This window comes from Chelonia mydas, chromosome 1, assembly GCF_015237465.2.
Source record: "Chelonia mydas isolate rCheMyd1 chromosome 1, rCheMyd1.pri.v2, whole genome shotgun sequence".
Classification (NCBI taxonomy): Eukaryota; Metazoa; Chordata; order Testudines; family Cheloniidae; genus Chelonia; species Chelonia mydas.
Window position 1 is genome coordinate 120,647,815 of NC_057849.1, and position 27,151 is coordinate 120,674,965.

At 40.2% G+C, this 27,151-nt stretch overlaps 1 protein-coding gene across 5 annotated transcripts in view; it reads right to left on the reverse strand.

The window, feature by feature from the left end:
• Positions 1–27,151, reverse strand: part of HERC2 (HECT and RLD domain containing E3 ubiquitin protein ligase 2) — a 206,705-nt gene that overhangs the window by 108,788 nt on the left and 70,766 nt on the right. For all 5 annotated transcript variants that reach the window (XM_043537697.1, XM_037898783.2, XM_037898775.2 and 2 more), the window contains exons 15-31: positions 26,132–26,383; positions 24,905–25,098; positions 23,650–23,850; positions 22,524–22,752; positions 22,267–22,391; positions 18,157–18,335; positions 15,678–15,862; positions 13,191–13,346; positions 12,572–12,757; positions 6,782–6,952; positions 6,565–6,668; positions 6,125–6,275; positions 4,454–4,668; positions 3,456–3,588; positions 3,214–3,341; positions 2,898–3,093; positions 352–485 (exon numbers count right to left, since the gene is read on the reverse strand). In XM_043537697.1, coding sequence (XP_043393632.1) covers positions 352–485; positions 2,898–3,093; positions 3,214–3,341; positions 3,456–3,588; positions 4,454–4,668; positions 6,125–6,275; positions 6,565–6,668; positions 6,782–6,952; positions 12,572–12,757; positions 13,191–13,346; positions 15,678–15,862; positions 18,157–18,335; positions 22,267–22,391; positions 22,524–22,752; positions 23,650–23,850; positions 24,905–25,098; positions 26,132–26,383 — 2,939 coding nt within the window. The remainder of the gene's footprint in view (positions 1–351; positions 486–2,897; positions 3,094–3,213; positions 3,342–3,455; positions 3,589–4,453; positions 4,669–6,124; positions 6,276–6,564; positions 6,669–6,781; positions 6,953–12,571; positions 12,758–13,190; positions 13,347–15,677; positions 15,863–18,156; positions 18,336–22,266; positions 22,392–22,523; positions 22,753–23,649; positions 23,851–24,904; positions 25,099–26,131; positions 26,384–27,151) is intronic.

Consider the following 27,151-nt stretch of genomic DNA (forward strand, 5'->3'; position numbering starts at 1 on the left):
TATATTAGGCATCATTTCATATGCCTTGGAACTCAAAGGGACAAAGCAACTAGCTTGATTTATTTTGAAGTGAAGTCAAGGGGTTAAACGTTCTTTTAAATAACAAGTTGGAGGAAGCTTGTCTTTGGCGATTGAGAGCTCATGGCATACGAGCTTGTTTTAAAACTATACTACAAATTTAATTAAAACATGAAGTAGCCATTCTGTACTTGATATTAAGATGACAATTACTTATTCCAAATGTGCCTGCCAGAATTACTGGATTGTGATAACGTGCTATTCACTGTTATAGCGTTTTTTCCTATAGTTCTCTTTTATTCAGAAGAGAAATTCAATAGCTGGATACTCTACCTTAGGTGACTTGACTGGTATGGGCCTTTTATCTACAGACACAGGACTATGGGGTACAACACATGACTCTTCTAAGTCACTCTCATTTCCAATTTTGGATTCTTCCACATCAGCAGATTCAGATTTTTTTGGCACTAGAAATAAAAAAAATTACATTGGAAAGATTTAGATTTGCATGTTAAGATAATCATGTATTTATTCTATTTTACAGTAAAAATAAAAAAGCTGATGCAAAAAGGTGCCCACTCGATTTAAACACACCAATAAAACAAATGATTGTTGCAGATGGTTTGTATTATGCCATCTTTGAAATACTCTGCCATTAAAAACTTAAGTTTTCTAGAGTCATAAGAGGATTTAAACAAACACATAACTCTGAAAATGTAGGACAGTTTCAAACAGAACAAACTCAAATTGAAAATCAGTGACCCAAAACACAAGGTATTTTGCTTTTCATATCTTCATAAGGCTTTGGAAACAACTAGTGGGGAAATGCATTACACTCGCATACACAGAAAATGGTTAACCCAAGGGTAGATGAAACATTTTATGTAAGCGTGCATGTCAAGAACTGTTTAATTACGCATTACTTCAAACAGGAGCCTTTGAACTTGCTTAGCATACATCATCATCATGTAGTTGTATGGGGGGAGGGAGAGGAAGCTGTTCGACTTGCTCAGATTACATCTTTAACCAACATTAAATAATTTTCAGAAGTGCCAAATTAATCATCTTCATGACTAGAGTATTACACAGACATACAGAAAATCTCCAAATGTTTACATTCAAATTTGAAGCATGGAATCTTTATTATGCACAAACTTTATTAAGAACAGTGATGGTTTTGGTATGTTCTATGATAAGCTTGAATCTTTAAAAGACAATGCTAGTAATATTTTATAATTTGATCATATGTGGTGTTTCATTATAACAGGGGTCGGCAACCTTTTCAGAAGTGGTGTGCCAAGTCTTCATTTATTCACTCTAATTTAAGGTTTCGCGTGCCAGTAATACATTTTAACGTTTTTTGAAGGTCTCTATCTGTAAGTCTATATTATGTAACTAAACTATTGTTGTATGTAAAGTCAACAAGGGTTTTAAAATGTTTAAGAAGCTTCATTTAAAATTACATTAAAATGCAGCTCTTATCAGTTTACTGCCATTGTTCTTAACCTGGGGTCCGAGATGCACTTTCTGGGAGTGCGAGACATGCAAGATTTTTTTAGAAGGTAAATCATCGAAAACACAAATTACGCACAGGCACATAAGTACAACTACTTTGTTTAATCAAACCTATGTATTTATTAACATTATACATTTTAACGATTACCGTAATATACAAAGTTTTTAAAGTTTTCAAGTTTTTAAGCTAATTGTAGGGTAATTTTTGATAAGGGGTGCGAGAACATATTTTGAGAATTACAGACCGTCAGCAGGCTGAGCGGAGCCGGGTGTAGTGTATTAAATTGCTCCCTATAGGAATGTGCTACTTATGGTATACTACTTACCATGCCACGCAGAGCATCAGGACTGGCAGCCATAAGGGCACGGGGAACATGGGTGGTTGGATAGGCGTGGGAGTCCTGGGAAGCCTGTTTGGGATCGGGGGTGTGGATAGGGGGTCAGGGCAGTCAGGGGACAGGGTGCAGGGGAGCCTGCATGGGTGGAGGGTTCTGGAGGCGGCAGTCAGGGGACAAGGAGCGGTGGGGGAGGGGGTGTTGGATGGGTCAGGGGTTATGAGAGGGGCAGTCGGGGCCGGGAAGTGGGCTGGCTGTTTGGGGAGGCACAGCCTTCCCTACCGCGGTGTAGTGTACTAAATTTCTCCCCCTAGGAATGTGCTACTTACCGTGTACTACTTACGGCGGCCAGTCCTGGTGCTCCACAAGTAGCACATTCCTACGGGGAGAAATTTAATACACTACACCGGCGGACAGAACCCCAGACTGGCGGCGGGCTGAGCGGCTCAGCCAACCGCCAGTCTGGGGTTCCAGCCGCCAGCTCCTGCCAGCCCCGCTCAGCCTGCTGACAGCCCAGGGTTCCATTCACCCAGGCCGGCAGCAGGCTGAGCAGGGGGCGGCAGCCAGGACCCCGCTGGAAGCAGCGTGCCAGCAGAAATCGGCTCGTGTGCTATCTTTGGCACGCGTGCCGCAGGTTGCCGACCCCTGCATTATAATGTAACTCATTAGCTATATGTCATTTATCAAATCATTTTATGTGAAAAAGGATCCCATTTGAAGTCAAACTATGTCAAGCCAAACTCAGTCATACTGAGATGTACAGGTTTTTTTAAATTAACGGGAAAGCAGGAAACAAGCACCACTCTAACCTGAATTTCTAGACTAGTTCACCGTCTGGTCTTTAGAAATTAATATTTACCTCTTTACAAAAGTTTGTCAAAGCCCAATAAAAAACTAGTAGACCCGATATTTCAATAGAACCCAAGCATCCTCACTGACCTAACAAAGAAGTGTTACTTATATGTACAAAGCTTTGAGGGTGAGTTGGTGCTTTTATTTTGTTTTACTACAGTATCACTATTCTCTTACCTCTTTTTTTTCTTCTCTCTCGAATTATCTTCTGAGCTATCCTCCTCCATCGGGGCAAAGAGCTCAGAAGTTTAAACTTTGACATTATGGAGATGTCATTGCAGACTGCAGGACGCAATTCATTGAACAGGAACCTCAAACGTTCAATGACAGGAGCACAAACTTCTTTGTAGGAGCGGCCTTGTTCCTGATGAGTCTAAAACAGGGATGGAAACAGATTATAAACTTAATAAGGGAATAAAACTGAAATAAGTCAATTGTCATTTTTAATAATTAAGGTTGAAGAGAAGTTAGATACAGGTGGTTGGAGGCTTACCTTAATTAGCGAGCATTTTGCTTGATAGACAACACGACATACATCTACTACAGATTTTGGTAAGGTTCTGTGTTTGACTTGGTCAACTCCCAGGGTACCAGGATGTACTAGAGACAATGCCACATGACCTTAATGAGAAAAAACATACTAAGAATATCTATTTCGAAGACTGAGGGGCCTAGGAGCGAAATTTTTTTTTTTTTTTTTAAATAAAGTGCTCTGGAACAGCCAAGTCTACTTACCTAAATCCTCATGCTTTAGAAGACAACATAAGAGTAAACGTCCTACTTCTTCCACAGGATGCTCAGGAGGGAATGTGATTGGTGTTGTCAAGTGACATTGTTTGCAGTACCTCTCTACTTGACATAAAAAGTCCTGCAAACAAACAGTCAAAAAAACAGCTCTATCTAACTCTTCAGGTATAAGAGTAACAGCCGTGTTAGTCTGTATTCGCAAAAAGAAAAGGAGTACTTGTGGCACCTTAGAGACTAACCAATTTATTTGAGCATAAGCATCCGATGAAGTGAGCTGTAGCTCACGAAAGCTTATGCTCAAATAAATTGGTTAGTCTCTAAGGTGCCACAAGTACTCCTTTTTTTTCTTCAGGTATAGTAATGTAGAACACTACAGCCAGCATTCAAGTGAAAACTCAATAATATCCTGGGCTAAATACATTCAGAAGCCATAGACAAGATATTTCTCAGTCCAGGATAGAAGTCACCTAATTTACTAGAAGTCCAAACAAGCTATTATACCAAACAGCAATCCATACGGTCACTCCTGTTCTGAGGACAATAGCCCATCAGAGAGCTCTCATCATACACAACATGGCAACAATGAGCACAGTTGTAACAGCTTCTGATCGGTTCTCCAGCTTACCATGCCACTTAAATCCAGTCTTAAATATTTCCTCCCAAGAATATTTCAAAATTATATCCTGACACTGGGGTTTGGACTGGAATCATGGGGTTAGAAATGGAGATGGACACTTGTGGGCATATTGAGGTGTACCAAGGGCAGTAACCAATCTGAGCACAAGACATGCATAATCAATCTACTAAGAAATAACTATACAATTATATAAAAATCTAAAACTGTGAGAGTGCAGAAGACTATATAACTAAGAAAGATGGGTCCAGATGTGGTCACTAAATACACAGCACCTCCGCACTTTGACTGGGAGATAATTGCATCTTAGTACAACTTTTTTTTTTTTTAAACCTTTTTCACAACTTTTTACCTTCACAGTGTGATCCTGAATATTGTTATCTGCAATGGCTTGCAGAAATGGTTGTGAATGGTCACTCAAGGTTAGTCGATGTGAATATAGTTTTGATTTGTTTGGGGTAGTGTTCCCAGGTGAACTGCAGTGGTCTTCATCTTTCTCCTCATTGTAACTGTAATGTATCTGACTGGTCTGCAAGCCTCCAGAGAAGATAGATGACTTAAGCCATTCTAACAAGAGAGAAAACAAAATGCAAATGTAAGTCTTTCTGCCAGGCAAAGCTATGTCACTAAACTAAATAATCCTCCTTTAAAACAAAAGATGAAATTTACTTGCAAACATGAGTAAATTTAGAAGACTTTCATACTTATTTGGTGAAGTTTAATCAGAAAAAAATAAATGACAAATTATTTGTAAATTAAGTAAGGTAACATCTTAACCAAGCCACTACAGGGAGCCACTTCTCACCTGAAGCCATCAGCTGTGATGAAGCCATGAAGATCTTAGCAATTATTCTAAGAACAGCCATACTGGATCAGAATCATGGTCCTTCTGGTCCAATATGACAGCAGCCAGTTCCAGATGTTTCAGAGGAAGGTGCAAGAAATCCCACAGTAGGCCAACATGGGATAATCTGCTCTTCCACCCAATGAAGGATTTACCCTCACCCCTTATAAGAGATCAGTTTAAACCTTGAAGCATGAGGTTCCCATAGTCTTGTTACCACTAAGTATTAAAACTCCGGATATTCCTATTATCCAAATAATCATCAAGTACCTCTCTGAATCTTGTTTAAGTTCTTGGTCAAGGACAGATAAATAGCATGATACTGAGCCTTCTTTTAAAAACTCACGAAGCGTCCCAGAAGTGCATACAGAAGGGTATATGAAGCATGCAGGTCTACTACAGTTTGACATAAGTGTTGTGAGACAAACGTCTCAATCCCATAATGTCTTACATGTGTAGGCACATTAGTAGCCCCACCGAAGTGAACTGAACTACTCAAATGCATAACTCTGCAGCACTGTAGACAAAAGACTAACTTCTTTTCCCCACCGAAGTACTTGAATTCAAGTGGCAAAAACAACACTGGTTCCATGGTTGGCCCCCTTACACAAACTAAAGAAATGACTTTTAAAAGCAGAAATCCAGACCAGTAAACCAAAGTGGTTTAGAAGACAACCACTAAAATATTAAATTGAAGAGGGAAGGCAATGAATGTAGTGGGGATAAGGAATGAAAGTATACATAAAGGATTCCTTCTCTCACTTCATCTGCTGTCAAAAAAGTCAGAGTGGGAAGAGAGCACATAACACACTGTTCTGAAAGCTACAAAGCAAGGAAATACACAAAAGAACAAGCACTTAATCATCTGAATAAAAGTGAATCAATTACACAAACCGAGGCAAAAGAGAGCTGCATGTCTGCAACAGAAAGAGAAAACTGAGAGTAACAGCCAAACAAAGAGAAAAATGAAGTTTTTCATGTACTAAGAGTTTTCTAATAGTAAAAAGGAAGAAGAACAAGAACATTTAGGCTATGTCCAGAAGAAATTGAGGTAAAAAAAGCTAAATTCCTGATTAAATTACATTTACAATAGTCTGGTCCAGCATATTATGGGAAGCATGAAGAGGTACTGTACACAATCCATTTCTTCTAATTTAACTGAAAATAAGTTCTGCTTACTGGCACATTCAACCTCCACAGGAGAAAGCGGTGTACTCATTGCGAGGTAGGAAGCATGCAGTCCAAGAAGAAGACCCAGATTTCTTTCTGTGTCTATGAGAGGTGATGACAGACTGCCAAGATCTGGTGTTGTAATCACTTCCTGGTCAGGCTAAACAGAAGAAATATCAAATTGAGGTCAAAAATAAATTCCAACAAGAGTCTAAAAACAAAACTATCCTTTATTATTATAAACAAATTTTGAAGACGTAAACTATTAATACAATCATAAGTTAAATTTCATTAAGTGCAATACTGTATCTCTCAATTAGTCATTTGTAACCCAAGTTTTTGCTTCAGGTCCTTGACTAAAACTGGCATCAATCGTAAAGAAAAAGTAACTTCTCCAGATAGTTTACTATCCTACATATGATATGCTACGAAGTATATTATATTTCTACCTCCATATACTGGCCAACACAGAAGGCATGCATCGACTCTCTTGTATCCTCAAATTGCAAGGCAGCTTCCAAAGCAACAACTGGGTCCTCACCTGCAAACTGAGCTAGAAAAAAAGAATATTCAGTAGTTCTATAATATCTAAAGAGCTATTTACGGCAATTAATTTTAAAACAAAACAAAAACCTGTGCTCCTTCAATTCAAGAGTTGAAACTCACCAAGTATACTATTCCCAGTTAAAGACTGGGTCTGAAAATCTTTTATATCATACACTTTCCCATCAATCACTGTCCAGAAGCCTCCATCTTTATTATGGTTCTCTAGATCAGCTTTACGTATAAGTGTTACCTCCTCATTATTTCTGCAGCTCTGGCCAGTAAAAAATGAACCTGTTGATTTAAAACAAACATTATATACTGCACGCATTTTAGTTTCTGAAAAATAGCACTGACAACAACAAAATTGAACTGAGGTAACCCTATAAAACAATACATTCTGTGAAGGTGAGGGAGCATTATCCTAGACCCCCACCCTGGAGTTTGTCTCCCACAAACGCAACTGGCAGACACTTCCATAAGCTTTATATTCATACCAAACGCACACCAGCAGACAATATAATCCACCTGCGCAGAGCTGTTGCAAATCCCAGGTGTCTACACCCCTCACTTCCTTTTCTGATAGCGTGGAAAGCACTGAATACCACAAGTATGACTTCAGTTGGTAGCACGGTGGTGTTTAGACTGGACATAGGTGCCATTATCTGACACTTTATAGTTTTAAAGTGGAAGAAGTCAGTAAAAACAAGGTCAAAGTACTTGTTTGAGGCCTGGATCATTTAGCTATTCCAAAGCCTGGAGAATGAACAAGTTCAACCTCACTTTTAGAGACCACTATGAGCAAGCACAGAGGATGGAAAGAAATTCATAGATCTGAAGGCCATAAAGAACCATTAGATCACCTAGTCTGACTTCCTGTATAAAACAGGCCACAGAATTTCACCCATTTACCCCTGAATTGAGCCCTATAACCTGTGTTTGATTTAAGCTTATTTTCAATCTTGATTTGAAGACATCAAGAGATGAAGAATCCACCACTTCCCTTGGTAGTTTGTTCCAATGGTTAATTGCCTTAACTGTTAAAAGTGCATGCCTTATTTCTGATTTGAATTTGTCTGGCTTTAACTTCCAGACACTAGTTCTTGCTATATCTTTCTCTGCTAGGTTAAAGGTCCCTATAGTACCTGGTATTTTTCTCCCTGTGGAGGTACTTATACGCTGTAATAAAGTCACCTCGGTCTTCTATTTTGATAAACTAAACTGACTAAGGTCCTTAAAATCTCTTACTGCAAAGGATTTTTCTCCAGTCTCAAATCTTCTCTATATCCGCTCCGGTTCTTCAAAAATCCTATTTAAAATGTTGACATCAGAACTGTATGCAGTATTCTTGTATCTCTCACCAATACCATATACACAGGTAAAAGTCACCTCCCTACTCCTACTCACTACTTCTCTCTTGAATCCAAGGAAAACCTTAGCCCTCTTTGCAACAGCCTCACACTGGCGCTCATCTTGAGTTGTTCACTAAGATCCATAAACCTTTTCAGTCACTGCTTTCTAAGATACAGTCCCCCATCTGCACCGCTACAGACTAGGGACCGAATGGCTAGGCAGCAGTTCTGCGGAAAAGGACCTAGGGGTGACAGTAGACGAGAAGCTGGATATGAGTCAGCAGTGTGCCCTTGTTGCCAAGAAGGCCAATGGCATTTTGGGATGTGTAAGTAGGGGCATAGCGAGCAGATCGAGGGACGTGATCGTTCCCCTCTATTCGACACTGGTGAGGCCTCATCTGGAGTACTGTGTCCAGTTTTGGGCCCCACACTACAAGAAGGATGTGGATAAATTGGAAAGAGTCCAGCGAAGGGCAACAAAAATGATTAGGGGTCTAGAGCACATGACTTATGAGGAGAGGCTGAGTGAGCTGGGATTGTTTAGTCTGCAGAAGAGAAGAATGAGGGGGGATTTGATAGCTGCTTTCAACTACCTGAAAGGGGGTTCCAAAGAGGATGGCTCTAGACTGTTCTCAATGGTAGCAGATGACAGAACGAGGAGTAATGGTCTCAAGTTGCAATGGGGGAGGTTTAGATTGGATATTAGGAAAAACTTTTTCACTAAGAGGGTGGTGAAACACTGGAATGCGTTACCTAGGGAGGTGGTAGAATCTCCTTCCTTAGAGGTTTTTAAGGTCAGGCTTGACAAAGCCCTGGCTGGGATGATTTAACTGGGACTTGGTCCTGCTTTGAGCAGGGGGTTGGACTAGATGACCTTCTGGGGTCCCTTCCAACCCTGATATTCTATGATTCTATGATCTGTAAGTATGGCCTGCATCTTCATTTCTGGATGTATGACCTTGCATTTGGCTGTATTAAAATGTGTTATTTGAATGAACTCAGCTTAACAAGTGATACAGATTGCTCTGTATGACTGCCCCATCCTCATTATCTACCACTCTGACAATCTTCGTGCCAATCTGTGTCATCCACAAATTTTCACTTTACTTCCTGATTGTTGATAAATTTATTGAACATGATCGGGCCTGGAACAGACCCGTAAGGAACCCCACTAGCTACACCTACACCCATGGTTCTCCACTGACAACTACTATTTGAGATCTGTCAGTTCACCAGCTCTCTGCACTGGCACAAATGGCATTAGTGAGGCATGTATACACTGCTCAGAATGGTACAGAACTTTGTTTGTTTTTTAAATAAAAAAACTGATGCTGACCAAAACATTGTATTGTAGGTAGCATGGATGTCAAAACAAAAGTTTTCAGCAACTTTAGACTCCTCTAGGCATTTTTCTGCTGGGTGGGAAGGAAGGGGATAACAACAACAACACTGAGTTCCACATATGTGCTTTCCCTCATACTGTATATATACACACCAGACAGGCGTTCTGGTGTTTAGCACAACTGTTATCCAAGGAGAGAAACATTTCACCTAAAGTACTGAAACTTTGTTAGAAGGAAGTCTAATGGCAAACACTTATTTTTGTTATGCTCCCCCTCAAAGTGCACTGTGACCCCCCTGAGCTGATTGAGTGCATGTGTCAAGGAAGGAAGGGTGCCTTTTGGTCAATACTTGGGTAGCTCCATACAGGTGTGCTCAAGACAAAGCCCCATTAGCACATTAGGTTTAACAGTAACCACTGGCACTTGTTCTCATCACTGCTCAAATCTCAAGGGATTGTCAGTGAAACCTCCAGTGCCTGCTCCTGAATGAGTCAAGGAAGCTGTTATGACAACCACTGGTGCAAAGTCCCATCCCCAAGGCACAGAAGTATGGAGGAGAATATATACAGAGATTGCTTGGCAACTGTGAGCACTTCTCTAGTGTGCTGATGCACAGAAAGGATTGCTAGCCTGCTAGATCATTGTCCAGAGTAGAAATATTAGTGCCTTGGAAAGAGGAGTTCAGAAAGTCTCCAGGGGCTTGCCAGTTAATAAATAAGACAGACCTAAAGGAGATACATGCACCATCAGCAGTCAATAAGAATAGAGATGTTTCTCTGCCGGTCTCTCCCACTATTGGCATATAAGCCTCAAGCTTGCAATCCCTCACTCATCTGACAGCAGACATTTCCAGCAGGAGAGAGTTCTAGTCATATACCACAGGGAAACAAAGGACTCTGTGGTAGACAGAGCTGCAGCCAGAATTCAAAGTTGCCATGCACGTGAAAATAAATTTGCAACAGGCATATCTAGAAAAATCAACAAGGGGAGAAAAAAAAAGTACAAGAAAAAACTCAAAATTATGTAGACCAAGACGCAACACTGCTCAGCACAACACAAAATGACTTCTACCATTTCATTAGGCAAACAATTTAGATAAGTTCCTGAAGAAATTTCAGAGAAATTATCAGCTTCTGATTGACACAGCACCAGCAGTCAGTGGAGCGCCTCATCAGTCTATGGTGAAAAAGACACAAATTAGAAGCAGCTATGCTTCCCAAGTGCACAAACTCTTGCTATGGGACATGAGAGTGGGTAGTAAAGACCTAAACGTCTGGAGGACTGAAGTCTGCGAAGAGTGCCTCTAAAGCAGATTCTCAACAAAGCGTGCTGTAATAAGGTGACAGAGAAAAACTGTTAAGATCCACAAACAGAATGAAAATACTGTTAATGAAAAAAATCCTTATATTTTCAGCACTTTCAGTTCAGAACCAGATAATACCCTAGACCAGCCATTCCCAAACTTCAGTGGTTCACGTACCACCTTTTCCATAGTCACCAAGTGAACAGATGGACATCAAGCTCACGTACCACTGTTACCCGCTCAATTTAGGGCAGCCTGCGTACACCCTACCGAGAGCTCAAGGTGTGACCCAGTCAAATTCAAGCACCCCCACCCTTTTCCCTACCAAGGGCTCAGGGTGTAAGGAACCTATTCTTACCCACAGGGCTCAGGAAGAAACCTGATTACATATACACATTTACTTTAATATAAATATATATTACATATAATGTGTGGTTTTTAAGGGTTTTTTTTTCCACCTGGGGGTCTGCATTAACCATTGCGCATTGTATGTAATTGTTACACCATTGCTTTACCTTTTTTCCCATGGTAGACCACCAGCTTGTATTTTTAAGGTGCTTAAGAGGTTTTTTGCTTTAAAGTGTTCCTGTTTATGAACATATTGTATTAGTTTAGTTTGGACCCTTTTAGGTATTACCCAATATTTAGGTTGCTTTCCCAATTTAATGCTATGATTTGTGGCCCAAACCATTCGGTTAGCATTCCGGTGAATTATTTATTTTCTTTTGATATTTATTTTTAGCAGTTGCTAATTTTTTTTATAAGGTTTGTACATTAAAAATTTTTAGGTTAACTACCTGTTTTTTTCATTTGGTTACTGCAAAAAGGAATTTATTTTTTGTGGGGTGCTTACTGGTTAACATGGCCCCTTGTTTAGCCAGGACATTGGCCTGGTTATTTTTTTAAAAAAATTTGATTGCTGGGTTTTTGGTGTGCTTTAACATGCATTACATAGGTTTGGTAGGGGGTGGGGGAGTATTGTTATTACCTGTTTTTCATATTGCTTATACACCATCAGCTTTTTATTTCCGGTGCATATATTTTTGGCTGTCCACACTCGGAGCCAAACGACGACTGCTCTACACACCCAGTCTGAGTTGGTAAATATAGCTATATTACTTTATTTTATTTTATTTTGCAATACCTTTAATACTGTCATTACCTTAGCAGCTTGCGCTGGTTGGGGTCTTACTGGCCCTTTTAACTTTTGGCTGGCATTTACCTTTACTGCCCCATACTCTGTTTTAGCTTGTTCAGCACTGTAATAACCGGACCCATTTACAAACCAAATTTCCATTTTTTTATTTAATGCTTTTTGTAAAGTCAGGCCTGTTTTAACTGGCCATGTTACTTTTTTACATTTTGGAAGGGGGCATTTGTGTTCTTGTCCTTGGGTTATTAAACCACAAGGCACAAGGATAATACTTTTCCCTTTTTCACTGAGATTCCCCGATCCAATAGAGCTAAAGTTCATTGTGCCAATGTGCATCTGCCATACTCTGAGCCACCTACTGTAGCACCACCCCTTCCTTCCTATATAGTTTTAAACAAATGCTCTCATCTTCAGTAATAGTTTAAACTATGATTATGGAAATTACTTCAACAAAATCAACAAACCATCCTCCTTTTGACAGACTAGTTTATATAGCAATTAAAACATGCCAAATTTATCATTTACATTATGTCATCATTTTTTCACAGTAAACACTATTATGACAATAGCTCTGATAAAATAAGGAAACGTAAAAGTGTTGGATTTAAAGACAATTCAAGAATACAATGGTTAAAAATGCTTCTGGTGCTTTGCTTCATGAGAGAGAATTCTAAATATTGGAAGAGTGTTAGAGTCACTCAGAAAACTTTTCTGTAAAGCCCCAACTAAGTATTTTAACTGCTTTAAATAAGTAGAACATACCCATTATGCCGGGCCATGCTAAATCCTCATTGTCATCTCTCTCTTTTCCAGGAGCTAGATGGTTAAATCTGTCCAGATGCTCTAGCAGGCCTGCCAACAGAGGAATAGCACCAGCTTCCTGCATCAGTCCAGCGTTTTTATTGAGAAGCAACACTATAGAAACTACCAACTCTGGAAGGAGAACACCTAGAAAACAGAAAATACTCACACTGAAGTTGAGACAGATATGTGCATGCCACTTTTGACCTAAGTCACAGCAGTTTATTCTCCTTTTTACTTACTACCTTAAACTGATGTTTTTTCTCTCCCTTTAGCTTGCCCCTCCTTGCATCTTCTTTTTTTAATTTGGAGAGACTCTTAAATTGAGAATGGTTTCAGAGTAGCAGCGGTGTTGGTCTGTAGCCGCAAAAAGAACAGGAGTACTTGTGGCACCTTAGAGACTAACAAATTTGAGAGTCTCTAAGGTGCCACAAGTACTCTTGTTTTTAAATTTGAGAATTTCTTTTTTAACCCTTATTAAAAGTTTCAAGGAATATCAACAATATAACCTGAATGATTATGTACTAGGAAATGGGATGTTTGCCTATAAACTGATTTTCCACAAGAAAAAGAAAGGTACCTGTTAAATCTCCATCCACAACCCGAGATACTTCTGCAAAATGTCTGTGACTAGTGGATGCAATGCTGATTGCCACAGGTAGTATATCACCAATGTGTGTGCACAAAAGTGCTGAGTATTTCTTTAGCAGAGAACCAACTCCTAGAAGCTCAGGACCTATGAAAAAGGAGGGGCACAGAGAATAAACTACTTAAGTGAATAAACTAAAAGCTGCATTTTGGATTATACAGTACTTACAAGCCCCTCAAACACCACCTCAATATTAGCATTCAATTAAGAAAACAGAATAATTTATTTTTGACAAAGGATTAAGCTTAAATCCCAGATACTGACTTAAGAGCACAGACCAATCTGAATTTAAATAAAGCCTGCAACCATAACATCTGGAGATGTAATATCATTAAATCTCCTAAACTAAGTAAGCCATTTCTAGTCTGGTGTGAGGCAGACTTTCAGGGAAGTTTTCTTTGACACTGCTAGAAGTTTTGTTACCAATTTAGTACGTGTCCTCCTTCCCGCCAAGTCAACATTGTAGCAGCAAGCCAGCACATTTTGAATGTGCTCTGCTGCTGCAACCACCATTTTTGTTAATGTAATATCAGGTGGCATTAACATACCATGGAAGTTTTCAAAATTATAAAGTGGGTGTTTAAACCAGAGTCCAAGCCAAAGTTCAATTTGGATAGTTACAGTCTTTCCATGTAATATTTCCAACTTGTTTTAATTTATTATTTTGTACTAAAGCATTTGGGCTATTCTAAATCTATCTCTTTACTGTTTGCCGTTTCCTTTGCCTCCTTCTCAATACAATTGGCTTTGTACCATTCTATTGAATTATCTCTTTACTTAGAATACTCTCCTAACTGTTGCCCATCAAACATCCTCTTCTGTCCTCATTCAAACCCCTTCTTAAAATTCATTTCTTACAAAAATCATCCCTACATTATTAGTCCTAACAGCAATCTCTCCCTACCCTCTTCTTCCTGAATCCAGAATATACATTTTGATTCTCAGATACCAACACATTCAAAACAGGGAATGAATCTTTCGTCAGGCATTGCTTACATTTGTAGTACTATTTAGTCTTAAGAATAATATTGCTATGCACTGTTAATTACTGTTTCACACTAAAGGGATTATGTTTTCGTGGTGGAATGCTCTCTAGTTTGCAAGGTTTACAGTGTGCTTTAATAGTCTACAGAACTGAAGACATTACAAAAACTTTCAGTCATCATTTAATGAAGTAGATTTAAAAAAAAGGAAAAGTGGAACTTTCAAATTCATCACCAAACAGAAGCATAAGCCTTCCTAGTTTATACTTCTGACCTAAGGAACAACCCAGCTAAAATAAACTCAAACAACTCAATATTTCACACTTATCGTCCACTTTAATAAAGACAGTCACTGCCTGTAAAATACATATATAAAATCGTATTCTCCAACAAGAGAGATCTGAACAAAGCTGTATTTTCTCTAAATTGGAAAAGGCAAAAAACAATAATTAAAAATAAATTATTGCTGTTCGACTAACCACCTTTCATAACAAAGGACAAAACACAGTTATTGTTACTGTACCACCTACAAAGCAGATTTTAAAAAAACTGTTCTTGATTAATGTATCTGTTCTAGGTTAATTCAATTCACTGAAATTAAATACCAATATCAAAAACTAGTTTCAATTAGCCTTTTTCACAACAAACCGTGCTTCACTATGCTAACAGTTAAAATAGCAGTCATAAGAACATAAGAAGGCCATACTGGGTCAGACCAAAGGTCCATCTAGCTTAGTATCCTGTCTTCCGACAGCGGACAATGCCAGGTGCCCCAGAGGGAATGAACAGAACAGGTAATCATCAAGTGATCCATCCCCTGTCATCTATTCCCAGCTTCTGGCAAACAGAGGCTAGCGACACCATCCCTGCCCATCCTGGCTAATAGCTATTGATGGACCTATCCTCCATGAACTTATCTAGTTCTTTTTTTACCGTTATAGTCCCAATTTTCATACTTGGGAGTCTAACATTAAGCATCTAAATCCCATTTCAGTGCTTAACTACATATTCTAGGCATCTAAACTACCAATTTGGTGCCCGAATACAGATTTAGGTGCCCAACTATAAACACCCAAATCTGAAAATTGGGCCTGTTAAATAGGGTACAATCACACCTTTTACATTTTCTCTGACAAAAATTTTACTTACATTTATTAAATGCTAATAGCTTTCTCAAAGAAGGCTGTTTTCTGGTCATGTTCCCGTAACACATGTTTTGACTATTCTGTTTATATTTACAGTTTGTTATATTTCAATCTGCTTAAATGGAAAACAGTTTAGAAAAAACAGTTCTCAAACCAGTGTGCCATGAAGCAAAGGAAACAGTATCTCAATTTACAAAACATTGTCAAACACGAAAATGGTAAATAGCAAACCTGTTTGGTAGCACAGGTATTACAAACAATGCGTAAGCCTTTTAAAAAAAACAACGTACCATATGTATTAGGGACCTGCCCAACATTCTCTCCTGGGTAAAGTTTACTAACAAGTAAACGCTGAAAACGCAGCAACAAGTCCAAAGAAGCAGACCTCTCTTTACTGTAATGTTCATGGTCCAGGCAGGAAGAAATGCGACGAGCCACATCTTTTAGCTTGGCTATAGTCTGCGAAGCGATGTTCCTAGTTGGTATAACAGCATTATAAAGCACTTTAAAAGAGCAGCTGGTGTTTCAGTTAGAAGCCTGGAGAAACAAGGATTAAGCTTTCGCTGGGATTTTCTCTAACTAAGAGAATTAAGACACCTATGCGAAGGTTCACTGGAGAATGTTATTTTTGGGGGGGGTAAAATTCCAAAAATATTAGTTTGTTTCTGTAAATGGGACTCAATCACCACACCTTATCTCCACAATTTACTATGAAGCAAAAGATTTAATGATCTGAACAATGTGAAATAGAATGCTATATAGAAGAAAGTTGTGGGGTGGCATATGTTTTAAGAGTCCCATTTATGAATGATTTCCTTGCGACACAGTCACATCAAAGTGATAAGTGCTGTAAAAGTTCTCAAATTTTCTCACCCCTTTATTTCTGCTAACCCACTAAGTACTCGTGTGGCTCACAGGAGGTAGCAAGGACCAGGCTTGCTACACTGATTGCTTATCTACAGGGATCCTAGAAATCCGTCTCCCATGGAAAAAACATGGGAAAAAACACAGAATTTGCATTTTTACGGAGAACCTTGAGTTTTTACACAGTAAAAAAAATAAAAACATATACAATAGAATCCCGTGCCCCGCAGCGCACACCCAGGAATATGGGAAATTGACGCTTCAGCCCAGGGCAGCGGGACTCCTGCTGACAGATTTCATTTTAATTGCAGGAAAATGCAGATTTTTATGTTTTTTATCAGAGAATTTTGTTGATTTTTTTTTAAAATCACAGCAAACTAGGATCCCTGATTATCTGAGACTCCCGCATAGTGGTAAGAATCGAACACCCAACTTTCTTCCTCCCTCAAGCCCTAGAATTGACGTGTATCAGAAGTAAGGGGTACCAATATCTTTTTCCAAAGCCAATTCATGCTATTGCTGGCATTTCTGCTCTTTCTCTATTATGAACTCTTTGCAGTGGAGGATGAAGTACCACAAGGCCTGGGAGCAAAAGAACCACAGCTCTCCCTAGATCTACAAATACCTATTGCAGAGTGCAGCAAGGCCAAGTGACCTCCCTCCGGACTGGAGAGCGAGGGACTACACTCCCCATGGTGGGCAGAGCCGAACACGCTCCGCCCCCCTTGCTGGAAATACCAGGACGGGACAGGGAATACAAAGGGATGGCTCATCAGCTGTGTTGAGGAGCAGCCAGGGAAGGAGATGGATGCCTCCACTCTGCTGCAGCACCCTAGAGCTGAATCTGTGCTCTGCAGCACCCTGCCCCCAGGAAGACTGGGCCTGAAAAGGGACTACCATCCGCTGTGTACCCCGAGGAGCCAGAGGACCTGCAAATTATAGAGGTACCAAACCCCGAGGAGGTATGAAGTAGCCCCAAGGAGGTATGAACTGTCTGGCTACCTTGCTGACTGACTCTAGGTTAGCGTGTTGCAGCTGGATCCCGGCTGGCCCAGTGGTGGACCACTCCGCCACTGCTAGGGTCCTAGGCTAGGACGTGGTGGAGCTGGGGCAGCAGACTCCCTGCCCAGGCTCCCTGCTTATCTGAGACTCCCGCACAGTGATAAGGAGGCCTGTGTGAATCTACCATCCATCAAGCTAAGACACTAGACTCAGTTGGTGCTCCCCTAGATGGTATGGATGCTCACCCCTACCTGAACCCCTAGACTGTGTGTTTGCTGGCTGCCTTAGCCTACAAGCTGAGGCTACAGCCTGCTCTGCCTCTCCCAAAGGGCTAGAGTCTCAGACTGTGTGTCCTTGCTGGCTGCTTTGGCCAGGAGGCTTAGGCTACAGCCTGCTCCCTGCTCAGCCCCACCCAAAGCGCCAGACTGTTAAGTACTGCCGGTCCCAGCTGACGGTCTGCGAGCTAAAGACCCGAGGGTAGGGGCAAGAGCACCAGACTGTTATTGCTTGTTTGCCTCTGTTAGATGGACACAGAACTATAGACTACTTATGGCTCGGCCCTGCCAGCATGAGCCACACCCTAGGGTTACTGCCCAATACAGCAATGCAAAATCGCCTCCCTCCCCACAGGAAAGTGAGGGACCCCTACACAGAGTCTTCATCTTTTCTACCCATTAAAACAAAGAAAAAACCAGAAAACTACACTAAGGTAAACAGAATAAGCATATGTTCAATATTTCTAGTTTCAGGAGGCAGAAGGACTGACGGGAAAAGACTGAAAGCATACTCTATCACCAGGGCTTATTAACTGTTATTTAGCTCCATGCTTCACAGTAGGGTGAATCTAAAGGGATTTTCTTTTGTAAAGACTCATAATCACGACATGTTTAGAACAAAGAATACCTCAGTAATTGCTGAATCAGTTGAACCAAAGGTAAACTCTGCTTCCCTGCAGACTCATAGATCCCAGTATTAATAAGGTCTTTGTCTAATGGAGTCCTACTCCTATGAAGTGTTGAAGCATTTGCTTCCTGTTCATCAATTTCTTTTTCTTTCTGGGCTTCTTTTTTTGCCTCAATATCCTACAATACAAAAAACCATTAAAAGTTAAAAGCAAACAGCACATCATCAGTAGACGCCATCATTTATCTCATGGATATGAGCATGCTGCTCTGTAAACTCTAAGTAGGAAAACACAGCATAATGGCTCTCACCTATGCCACAAATGAAATTAAGGGTATATCTACTCTGCACACTCCTTTCAGCAGTGTGTAGAATATATACACTACACGCCCCCTCACATGGGAATAAATAGCAGGGTAGACCATGAGGTACTGCTTAGGTGAGTAAAGATATTCCTGAACCCTGTGAGTATGTACCCTACAGGGCTCTCTTCTCACCCAAACAGTGTCTGCCTTTCTATGCTGCTGTTTTTAGCAGTGTAGTGTCCCAATATCTCCCTGCTGCTGCAGTTTTTTTTCTCACTGCAAGGAAAGACTCCAGGAATGGGGAAAGGCTCTGACAGCTCCACCCCGGCAAGCCTTTTCCCACTGCCTCCCCCTGCCAGAGCCTTCCACTGGCATACGTAGCCACATACCACAGTGTGGATGTAGCTTGATCTAAACTGCAGCATGTAGCTACACATACCTTATACACCACCACAAGAAGTGCACAGTGTAGACATAACCTAAGTATACCAGACAAGTTTATTTCACATTCCACATTATGCAGACATCTAGCACATTTTCACAAAATACAATTTTAAAAGAGAATTTCTTACTTGCTAAACCGTTCCACCAACACAGGCTAATGGGTAATGCCTGCCCTATACATGTTTCACCCATGACAGCAAACAATGAGAAGTTTGCATTTTGGCATGCAGTTAGGCTCCACACACTTCCACCAGCTTCTCCAAAGATTACTCCCAATGAAAACTGAAAACTTTTCACAAGAGAAGTACACAGTTCACCTCTTAAAAGGTAAACTCATATGTTAACATAGAGGGATACTAATACTAAACCTTTGGCTCGGTCAAAAAAAGGGAGGTATCTTAACTGGAAGCTGAAACTCCAAGAAATTGACAGGTAAGATTTTTTTGAGTGTAAATGGGCAGCGTATGACTGCTCTTTTGTAGGCATCAGCTCTACATGAGGCAAACAGCACCTGGCCCATATGAACTGGAGGACCAGCAAGCCCTGGTTCTTTGTTTCAGAAGAAACAGGTGTCTAGGTGTCTCTAGTTTGAGTTTCTGGAAAAACAGATTGAAATATTCCCTGTGAACACTCAGATTATGCCATATCCTCCTTTTTTTGCCCTGAATCCAGAGCAGAAATTAATCAAAGGAGTATCATAGTTGTGGTGACAAGATGACAAACTTGAAAAGAAAAATAAGGCACATGAACAGGACCATTTTATCCTAATGGAAGAGCATACAAGGAGATCCAAGGGACAGTTAGTCTTTCCCAGCATTCTGATCAAGGTAATTGTCATCAACACCTATACTCTATATGATAAAAGAGAGGAGAAGAGAGTTTAAAGGCAGAGTGACACAGGTCATGAAGAACAGGCTGAGCTCCAGCATGAGATATAAGACCTAGGAGGAAATCAAAAACACGCTAAGTCTCATGGGGAATGGGAGACTAAGGGGGGAGAGCCTCACTTCTTCTAATGGCAAAAAGGGCTGATGCTTGAACTTTCAAGGAAGCAAGTGAGAGGCCTTTATTAAAGTATATCTGTACAAAACAAAGAATGGTGAGAAGGTGAGACTAACTGAAAAAAATTCTGGAGACCGCTAAGTGTCCCAACTATAGTGTACTATGGAGATTCTCTTCCTACAGGACAGCAGCATCTCTGACTTTTTTTTAAGTTTTCAGTTTATTTAAAAAGCTTCTCTCATAAGCCAGGAAAACAGACTAAGAAAAAAAAAAAGTGGTGCATGAAGGGTCAGTACATCCTATTACAGTAGGGATTTTGAAAAAAGGGACTGTGTCCTCAAGACACTTAATATAGTCCATATAAAGGAGTCCTTCAATGGCTCAATATGTGAAATTATGGCCATATCTACACTACGGGCACTACAGTGGCTCAACTACAGCCCCATAGCTATGCCACTATAGCGCCACATGGCAGATGCTTCCTACAGCAATGCGGAGGAGGGGAGGGCAGGATTTCCCATCACTGTAGGAACTCCACCTCCCCAAGCAATAGTAGCTAGGTCAACAGCAGCATTCTTCCATTGACCTAGCTGGGGCTACACAGGAGGTTAGGTTGGCATAGCTGTTGCCCTCAGGGGAGTGGACTTTTCACACCCCCTGAGCACTGTAATTAAGTCAGCCTGACTTAATCTTGACTTATTTTTCTTAAGACTTTGCACAGCAGCAGGATCAGGGAAAAACAAACTACATGTTAATGCCATGGGACCAAGAGAGATTGCTGCATTACTTGTAGGCAATCTTGGAATTTACCTACTTCTGGTTCCAAAGCAGTCAGAAGATACTCTCTAAGAAGTTGTATTCCCCTCACAAAAGAAACAGCATGCAAGTTTCTTTCTCTCAGGACATGCATATTTGGTAGGCCTCACGTTTTTCTTCCTTCCCAGGAAAAAAAAAGATCCCTGCAGCAAGGCTTTCCCTAACAGTTCATGCATTCAACCACTGCCATGCTATCTATAAGTACAGATGCTGTGTAGCTTGCTGCTTAAGGAAGATCTATTTACAGCTCTGGGCTCATGGACTAAGCACCTTCAGTCATTCTCAGCATGTAGTGTTCTCTCCATTCTGGTGGATTTCATTCAAAAGGTCAGGTGAAGCCAGAATGGGCAAACCCTTCAATGACCAAGGATTTCACTCATCCCAAGGATATCACTACATATCTAACTCATCAAAATGGATCCTTGAGAAGAGTAGGAATTACCGAAGAACTCATATGGAGCTGGCCTCATGAGCTCCATTTTAATGGTACAGTGGAACATAACATCTATAGCTTATCTATCTCCTGTAGTATTATCCTAGAATGTGTAGTTTAAGGATTAAGGGAATACGTTTTTAATGCTGTACTAGACTGTTGTTCTGGATCTGGGGGTTTCAGATTGAAATTCCAATTGGACAAGGTTACCAGTAACAGTGGCTTTCACATTTTGGTAGTGTGACTCATACTTTGTAACAAATGTTACGAATAAAGAAGTTCAAGTTTCAGAGATTGCTGCTTACTATTTATGGAGTTTTTGAACTGAGATGCCTAACTAAAAGTGAACTGCTCTGCAGGAGTCCTTCAGAGATCAAAGGCTATTTCAAGTCTGGCATGTGGAATTCATGTTTATGCATTCTTTTGCGGAAGCCACAGCAATAGGTGCTGTATATCTGACAGGTGGTTTTATATACTGTGCCTCACTTGAAAATAGTCAAATATACTCACTATTCATTTAAATTTCTATCGAATTTATATGTAAACCTGAAATGCAAGCCGTAAATTACTATTATGCTGGGGGTTAGGTGAAGCCTCATCGAAGATGATGGTACTAAGAGCCACCCTTCATTCAAGATAGAAGAAAGAAGCAGTTAAGCTCCTTTTGGAATAAGGTAACAATAGGACCCACTGCCAGAAATACAGGCCAAATGTAAGGCCAGTCAGGAGCTGAGCCATGTGGATGGAGGGACTTCACTTAGGGCTGAATGCAAAATACAGAGGTCTGGGTTTTGTTTCGGAGAATGTATGTGTGTCTGAGCACATGCAGCCAGAAACACCACACAAGCAGGCAGAAGGTAGCAAGATGGCAGCAGAAAGCCAAGGACAACCAGAGAAGCACTTGTAGTGTGACCCTGAGAGAAAACTAAGAGAGCTTTTTGGATAGTGTTGGCTGGGAAGAGAGGCTTGCAATGCTGAGAAAGAAAACCTGCCCTCTGTCTGATGTAAGCCTGTTTATTTGCAAAGAATTTACACCAAGTCCTGTAAACAATTGTATTATATGCATCTTATTGTATTTACATAGTAAATGGTAATATTGTTGAAATGTACCTGAATTTCTGCAGTGATAGCAGCATTTAATGCAGACTCTAAACCTCCATCAGCCATCAAACTGCCCACCAAGAGGTCAATCATAAATCGACGGCCTGGACTTACATTCATTTCATTTCCTGAAACTAACAAAACAGAACCACCATTTAGTGGTCTAGAAATTCAGATGTTCATTTCATTTCCTGAAACTAAGAACAGAACACACACACTGGACTAGATATTCAGACACCAAACAGTTTTCCATCATTAAACCATACCTGCACTGGGTAAGAGAGCTGAAAGAGCCCTAGCTCGCTCCTCTGCTGTTGGCAGCAACACAGACCACCCACTCTGCAGCACTGCTTGAGCAGCTGACTGTACAGTATTAAGAACTCCAGCATTACTTGCTAAAGTTACCACTGACTGTTTCAGGCTATTCAACAAGACGCTGCCTAAACCCAAGCCAAGGCACTCTGGATCAACCTGGTGACTGATGGCAGCATGTAGCTGAAAGAAAAAGAATCAGTTTCATTTAGCGGTGACATAAGAAATGAAGTTGGACAAAGTCAATCATGCAGACACTGAATACAAATACGTCTACTGGTCTAAATACAAGAAAATGTTTGGTTTCAGAGTAACAGCCGTGTTAGTCTGTATTCGCAAAAAGAAAAGGAGTACTTGTGGCACCTTAGAGACTAACCAATTTATTTGATCATAAGCTTTCGTGAGCTGAAGTGAGCTGTAGCTCACGAAAGCTTATGCTCAAATAAATTGGTTAGTCTCTAAGGTGCCACAAGTACTCCTTTTCTTTTTAAGAAAATGTTTAGAAATAAACTGCAAAGCTAAAGTAAAAATACAATTACACCCAAGTAATATATATACTAATCTCAGCCAGTATCTCAGGATATCTAGTGAGCAATAATTACCTCAACTTAGAAATTACCTAGACATCCCTGTACACACCGTTCTGTATTATCATGGACATAATGACATCTTTAGGAAGCTAGAAGTACCAGATTTGCCCCAAACAGGAAACTCATTTTTAAAGAGGCAAATTAACACACTGAAAACCCAAAGCCTTTTCAGCAAGTGGTATATTCAGCACATATCCAAGATTAGTCAATTTACATTTTAGTTTTACAGTTCATCTTAAATCAAATGCAAGAACTGTTTAGAAAACATTAAACCAAGAAAGCAAGAAAATTCATGGTTAGGACTGAAAACCCACCCTTAGCTTTCCACCTTTTGGAACTAAGATGCAGGAATAGCTTGTTGTAATGTACCAATTTAATTTTAAGTGAACAAAAATGTTTTAAACACTTAAAAGCCCCTATTTTCTTCCAACCAATTTACTAAAGCATTTTATCTGAGTGAGAACTCAGACACATAAGAAAGCTACAGTACCTGAAGTCTTAGAAGATTTAAGGTTGCAACAGCCATACATTCCTTCTCTTGTGGTGGTGGCCAGTCAGAGGTGCCATCCATTCCCTCAGTCACTTGTCTCAATAGGAGATCTAGCTGTTCAAATGTCATTGGGCAAACATCCACCACAAACGGCACACGCAAACCAATGGACCATTCAGAACAAGATGACCAGGCAAAACTCTATGTATGGAAAGGAAGAGTAACAGTTACTTTCTCTCTAATCAATGATAGGCCTATTATGAGATACCAGTGCTTTATTTAAGGAACTAGGCTCAGGAGCTACATTGTGACTTTAGATTTTTGATGAGGTGCAGGATGAATGCAACTGTGGCTCAATTTATTTACATTATCAACAAGCGCTCCCCTCTTGCCAACAGCTAAAGGTGTCCAACAATCTCAAAAAATTACTATTTCCTATCATATTTCTCAGAGCCCTTCTATGCCAGTCCAGACATTCTCCTTTAATTTTGTTGGTGGAAAAGTAGGGACTGATTAATTCTTAAAACCTATACTAGCAATTGCTAATGTTGTTAAATGCTATTGCTCAGGAAGTCTTACTGAGAGGGAAGGCCAGCTAGGCCTTTTTTGGAGAAGCAACTACAAACAAACTGGGTTGTTTTTTGTGTGTCTCCATCTGCTGGTGGCATGAAATATCCACGTGTCACAGCTGGTACAGGAACCATTTAGACCAGTGGGGCGCAAGACATTCTCTAGGGGAAAGGGGAGGTGTAAAGAAACTTCGGCCTTTTGCCCCTTTAAAAAAACAATCATACAAATAAAAGCATAGGTAGGCTTATTTTCAACAATTTGGTAAGTTTCATAACTACAGTAGGCCTACTATACCTTTAAAATTAATTTTGATTCTCATTTTAAAACTCATTTAACGTTCAATAATTGATATTAAAAGAAACTAGCAACATATAGAATAATAGTTGAGAGCCCAGGACCTCTCGCTTGAGTCAGACACTCAAAACACTAATCGAATGAATGGTCTCATCTCTGTTTCCCCTCCACTTTCCAGCATGAAAAACAGTTTCAGGTTACAATTAATGGGGCGGGGGGGAGGGAACAACAATTTCTGTGAATGGTAAAGTGGGGGGGACAAGACTGGAAAAGTTTACGTACCATTGATTTAGGCCATAGGGAGAAGTAGGAATCAAATTACTATCCTACACTCATCTAAATCCATGGACAGGGCTGAAGACAAATCCTGAGTAACAGATTCAAAGCTTACCTGGGCAGGCCCACAAGCAATTCCAACAATGTGCTTTCTGTCTAATCCTGGGAGAGCAGTAGGCTCTGGTTTGGTGATCCTCAAAGTATCAAAATGCTGGCACTGATCATTGCTCCCCCAGCTGTGCACTTCACTATCCTCCGTCAGTGCCAAGCAATGGGTAGATCCAGCTGCCACATCGACCACTTTTTTCCCTGATAGCAAAAAGCGAACAAATATTAAAGTGTGCTTACTGCAAAGATTACATGCATTTTTAACAGGAAAACCATGAGTGGAACAGCTTTTGTGTTTCAATCACCACCAACTACTAAATCTACAATTAAAAATTAGAGTTAATATGTCAAACTGCAGTTTTACCTTTCACCTCAATAAACTGGAAGAGCCGATCCCAAAAAAATCAGAAAGGTTTAAAGAGACTTAACCTATCTGAAGTGCCAACGTATATAAGGCTGCAAAAACCCTGTGTTATTTTGCATCCATTCAGTTTAGTTGTTGATTTAGAAGGGTTTGTTGGCATTTCCACTATTAAATGGAAAAGTGACTGGACAGCATCACATGCTGAAGTTAATTGGTGCTGCCACACAACTCAGAATTCCTTTTCAATTAGACGACCTATCACAGTAGAAATGCAATGGATCAATATGTCAACTACAAAGATTTGTAATACCCACTTCATAATACTGTCTTTTCTCATCTGCCCTAACCGTGTTTCAGGTTTGTTTTTAAAAAAAAAAGTAGGCAACAACTTTTGGCTCTTTTCTGAGCCGAACATGCTTAACTTTAAGCACATGAGTAGTCCCATGGTTCTCAACAGTTCTATTCATGCATGTAAAGTGCATGTTTACAAGATTGGAGCCTAAATGAGTTTTACACGCAAAAATTCTTCAGTCAGGCTACGTGAGAAAAGTAGTAGGAATAAAGAGAAAGCCAACACTATAAAAACAAGAATTTTCAAGTATTAAAAGGTTTTAATAGAGTAGCATAATGAGTCTGTTGGAATAACAGAAGTAAAATCTCAGATAAAAGGCACAGGGGTGGCAAATATATTTACTGTTTAATAAAAGTAAGCTACAATTTGACATCAATGAGAGTAGTGGTGAAATTCTTTAAGTTAGGATACAATATATGATAAAAGAAAATTTTTCCACCGAAAACTAAGTACTTTTGACATTTTCCAACTTTCTAGTTGAGAAAGAATTGTGATTGCCAATTTTGTGTTACACTTACCTTGCAAGCCTTCCAGCAGTTTAGGATATCGAACATGCTCTTCTGTTCCATGCCCAAGCCTCTGATTGTCACCTTTCCCCCAGGAGTAGACCTGCCCATCTTTTGTTAAAGCAACAGAAAACTGACTCCCACAGCGTACTTTCACAACATCCAGGTCCTGAAGCTTTTCTATCAACTTGGGAGTCTTGCAACCATCACTGCCACCTCTTCCTAGCTTCCCGTAATCTCCATCACCCCAAGACCACACCTGGCCTAGAAAGGAAGACATTACACTGATCTTTCAGGTAAGTTACATATATTGACAAAAATTAGTAAATTATTCAAATTAGAGCTTTTGGAATTCACCTAAGTATACCCATATTATGAGTCTCCAAAAAAATTCAGAGTTCACGCACGCTCAGTATAGACTTGTTAGAATTTGGCAGCTAAATTCTTTGAGGATTCTGTGTGTACTGAGGATGTTCCAGCCCAGAGCTCCAGGGGTTGAGCAAGATTTTCCTTGCAATTTCTCTTCCTGGCTGATGCAAGCTGCTGTGGCCCCAGGCACAGGACCTGAAAACAGGGAGAGGCTCTCCTGTGCCTTCAGTGCTGCCCCTGCTGGTGTTCAGGCAGCAGGAAGGAGAAGGAAGAAGCTACACTGAAATGCGTAATTGTGAGAAATGGGAGGCTGGATGGAAGCACAGTGGCAGGAGGGCAGGACCCAATGGTGCTCTGGTGAAAGGCATAGGATAGAGTTATGCCTATTCAACAGGGGTGTGTTACAACTGTACTCTGACCACTCCAAAGAAGTTTAAATCCAAAAACAGTACTGGAAGTCTAGGTAGGTAAAAGATATTTTTGTGAAAAGGAGGAATATACAGCAGAACAGCTGGTGAACTGAAGAGATGTCTGAAGAAGTCTGAGTAACTATACAACTGGAAAGAGTACCAAATTATATAAATTTAGTGCTTAACTTTTTTCCTTCACTAATACTTTCAATTCTTAAATGTGTATTAAAATATAAATAATCACCTAGAGACT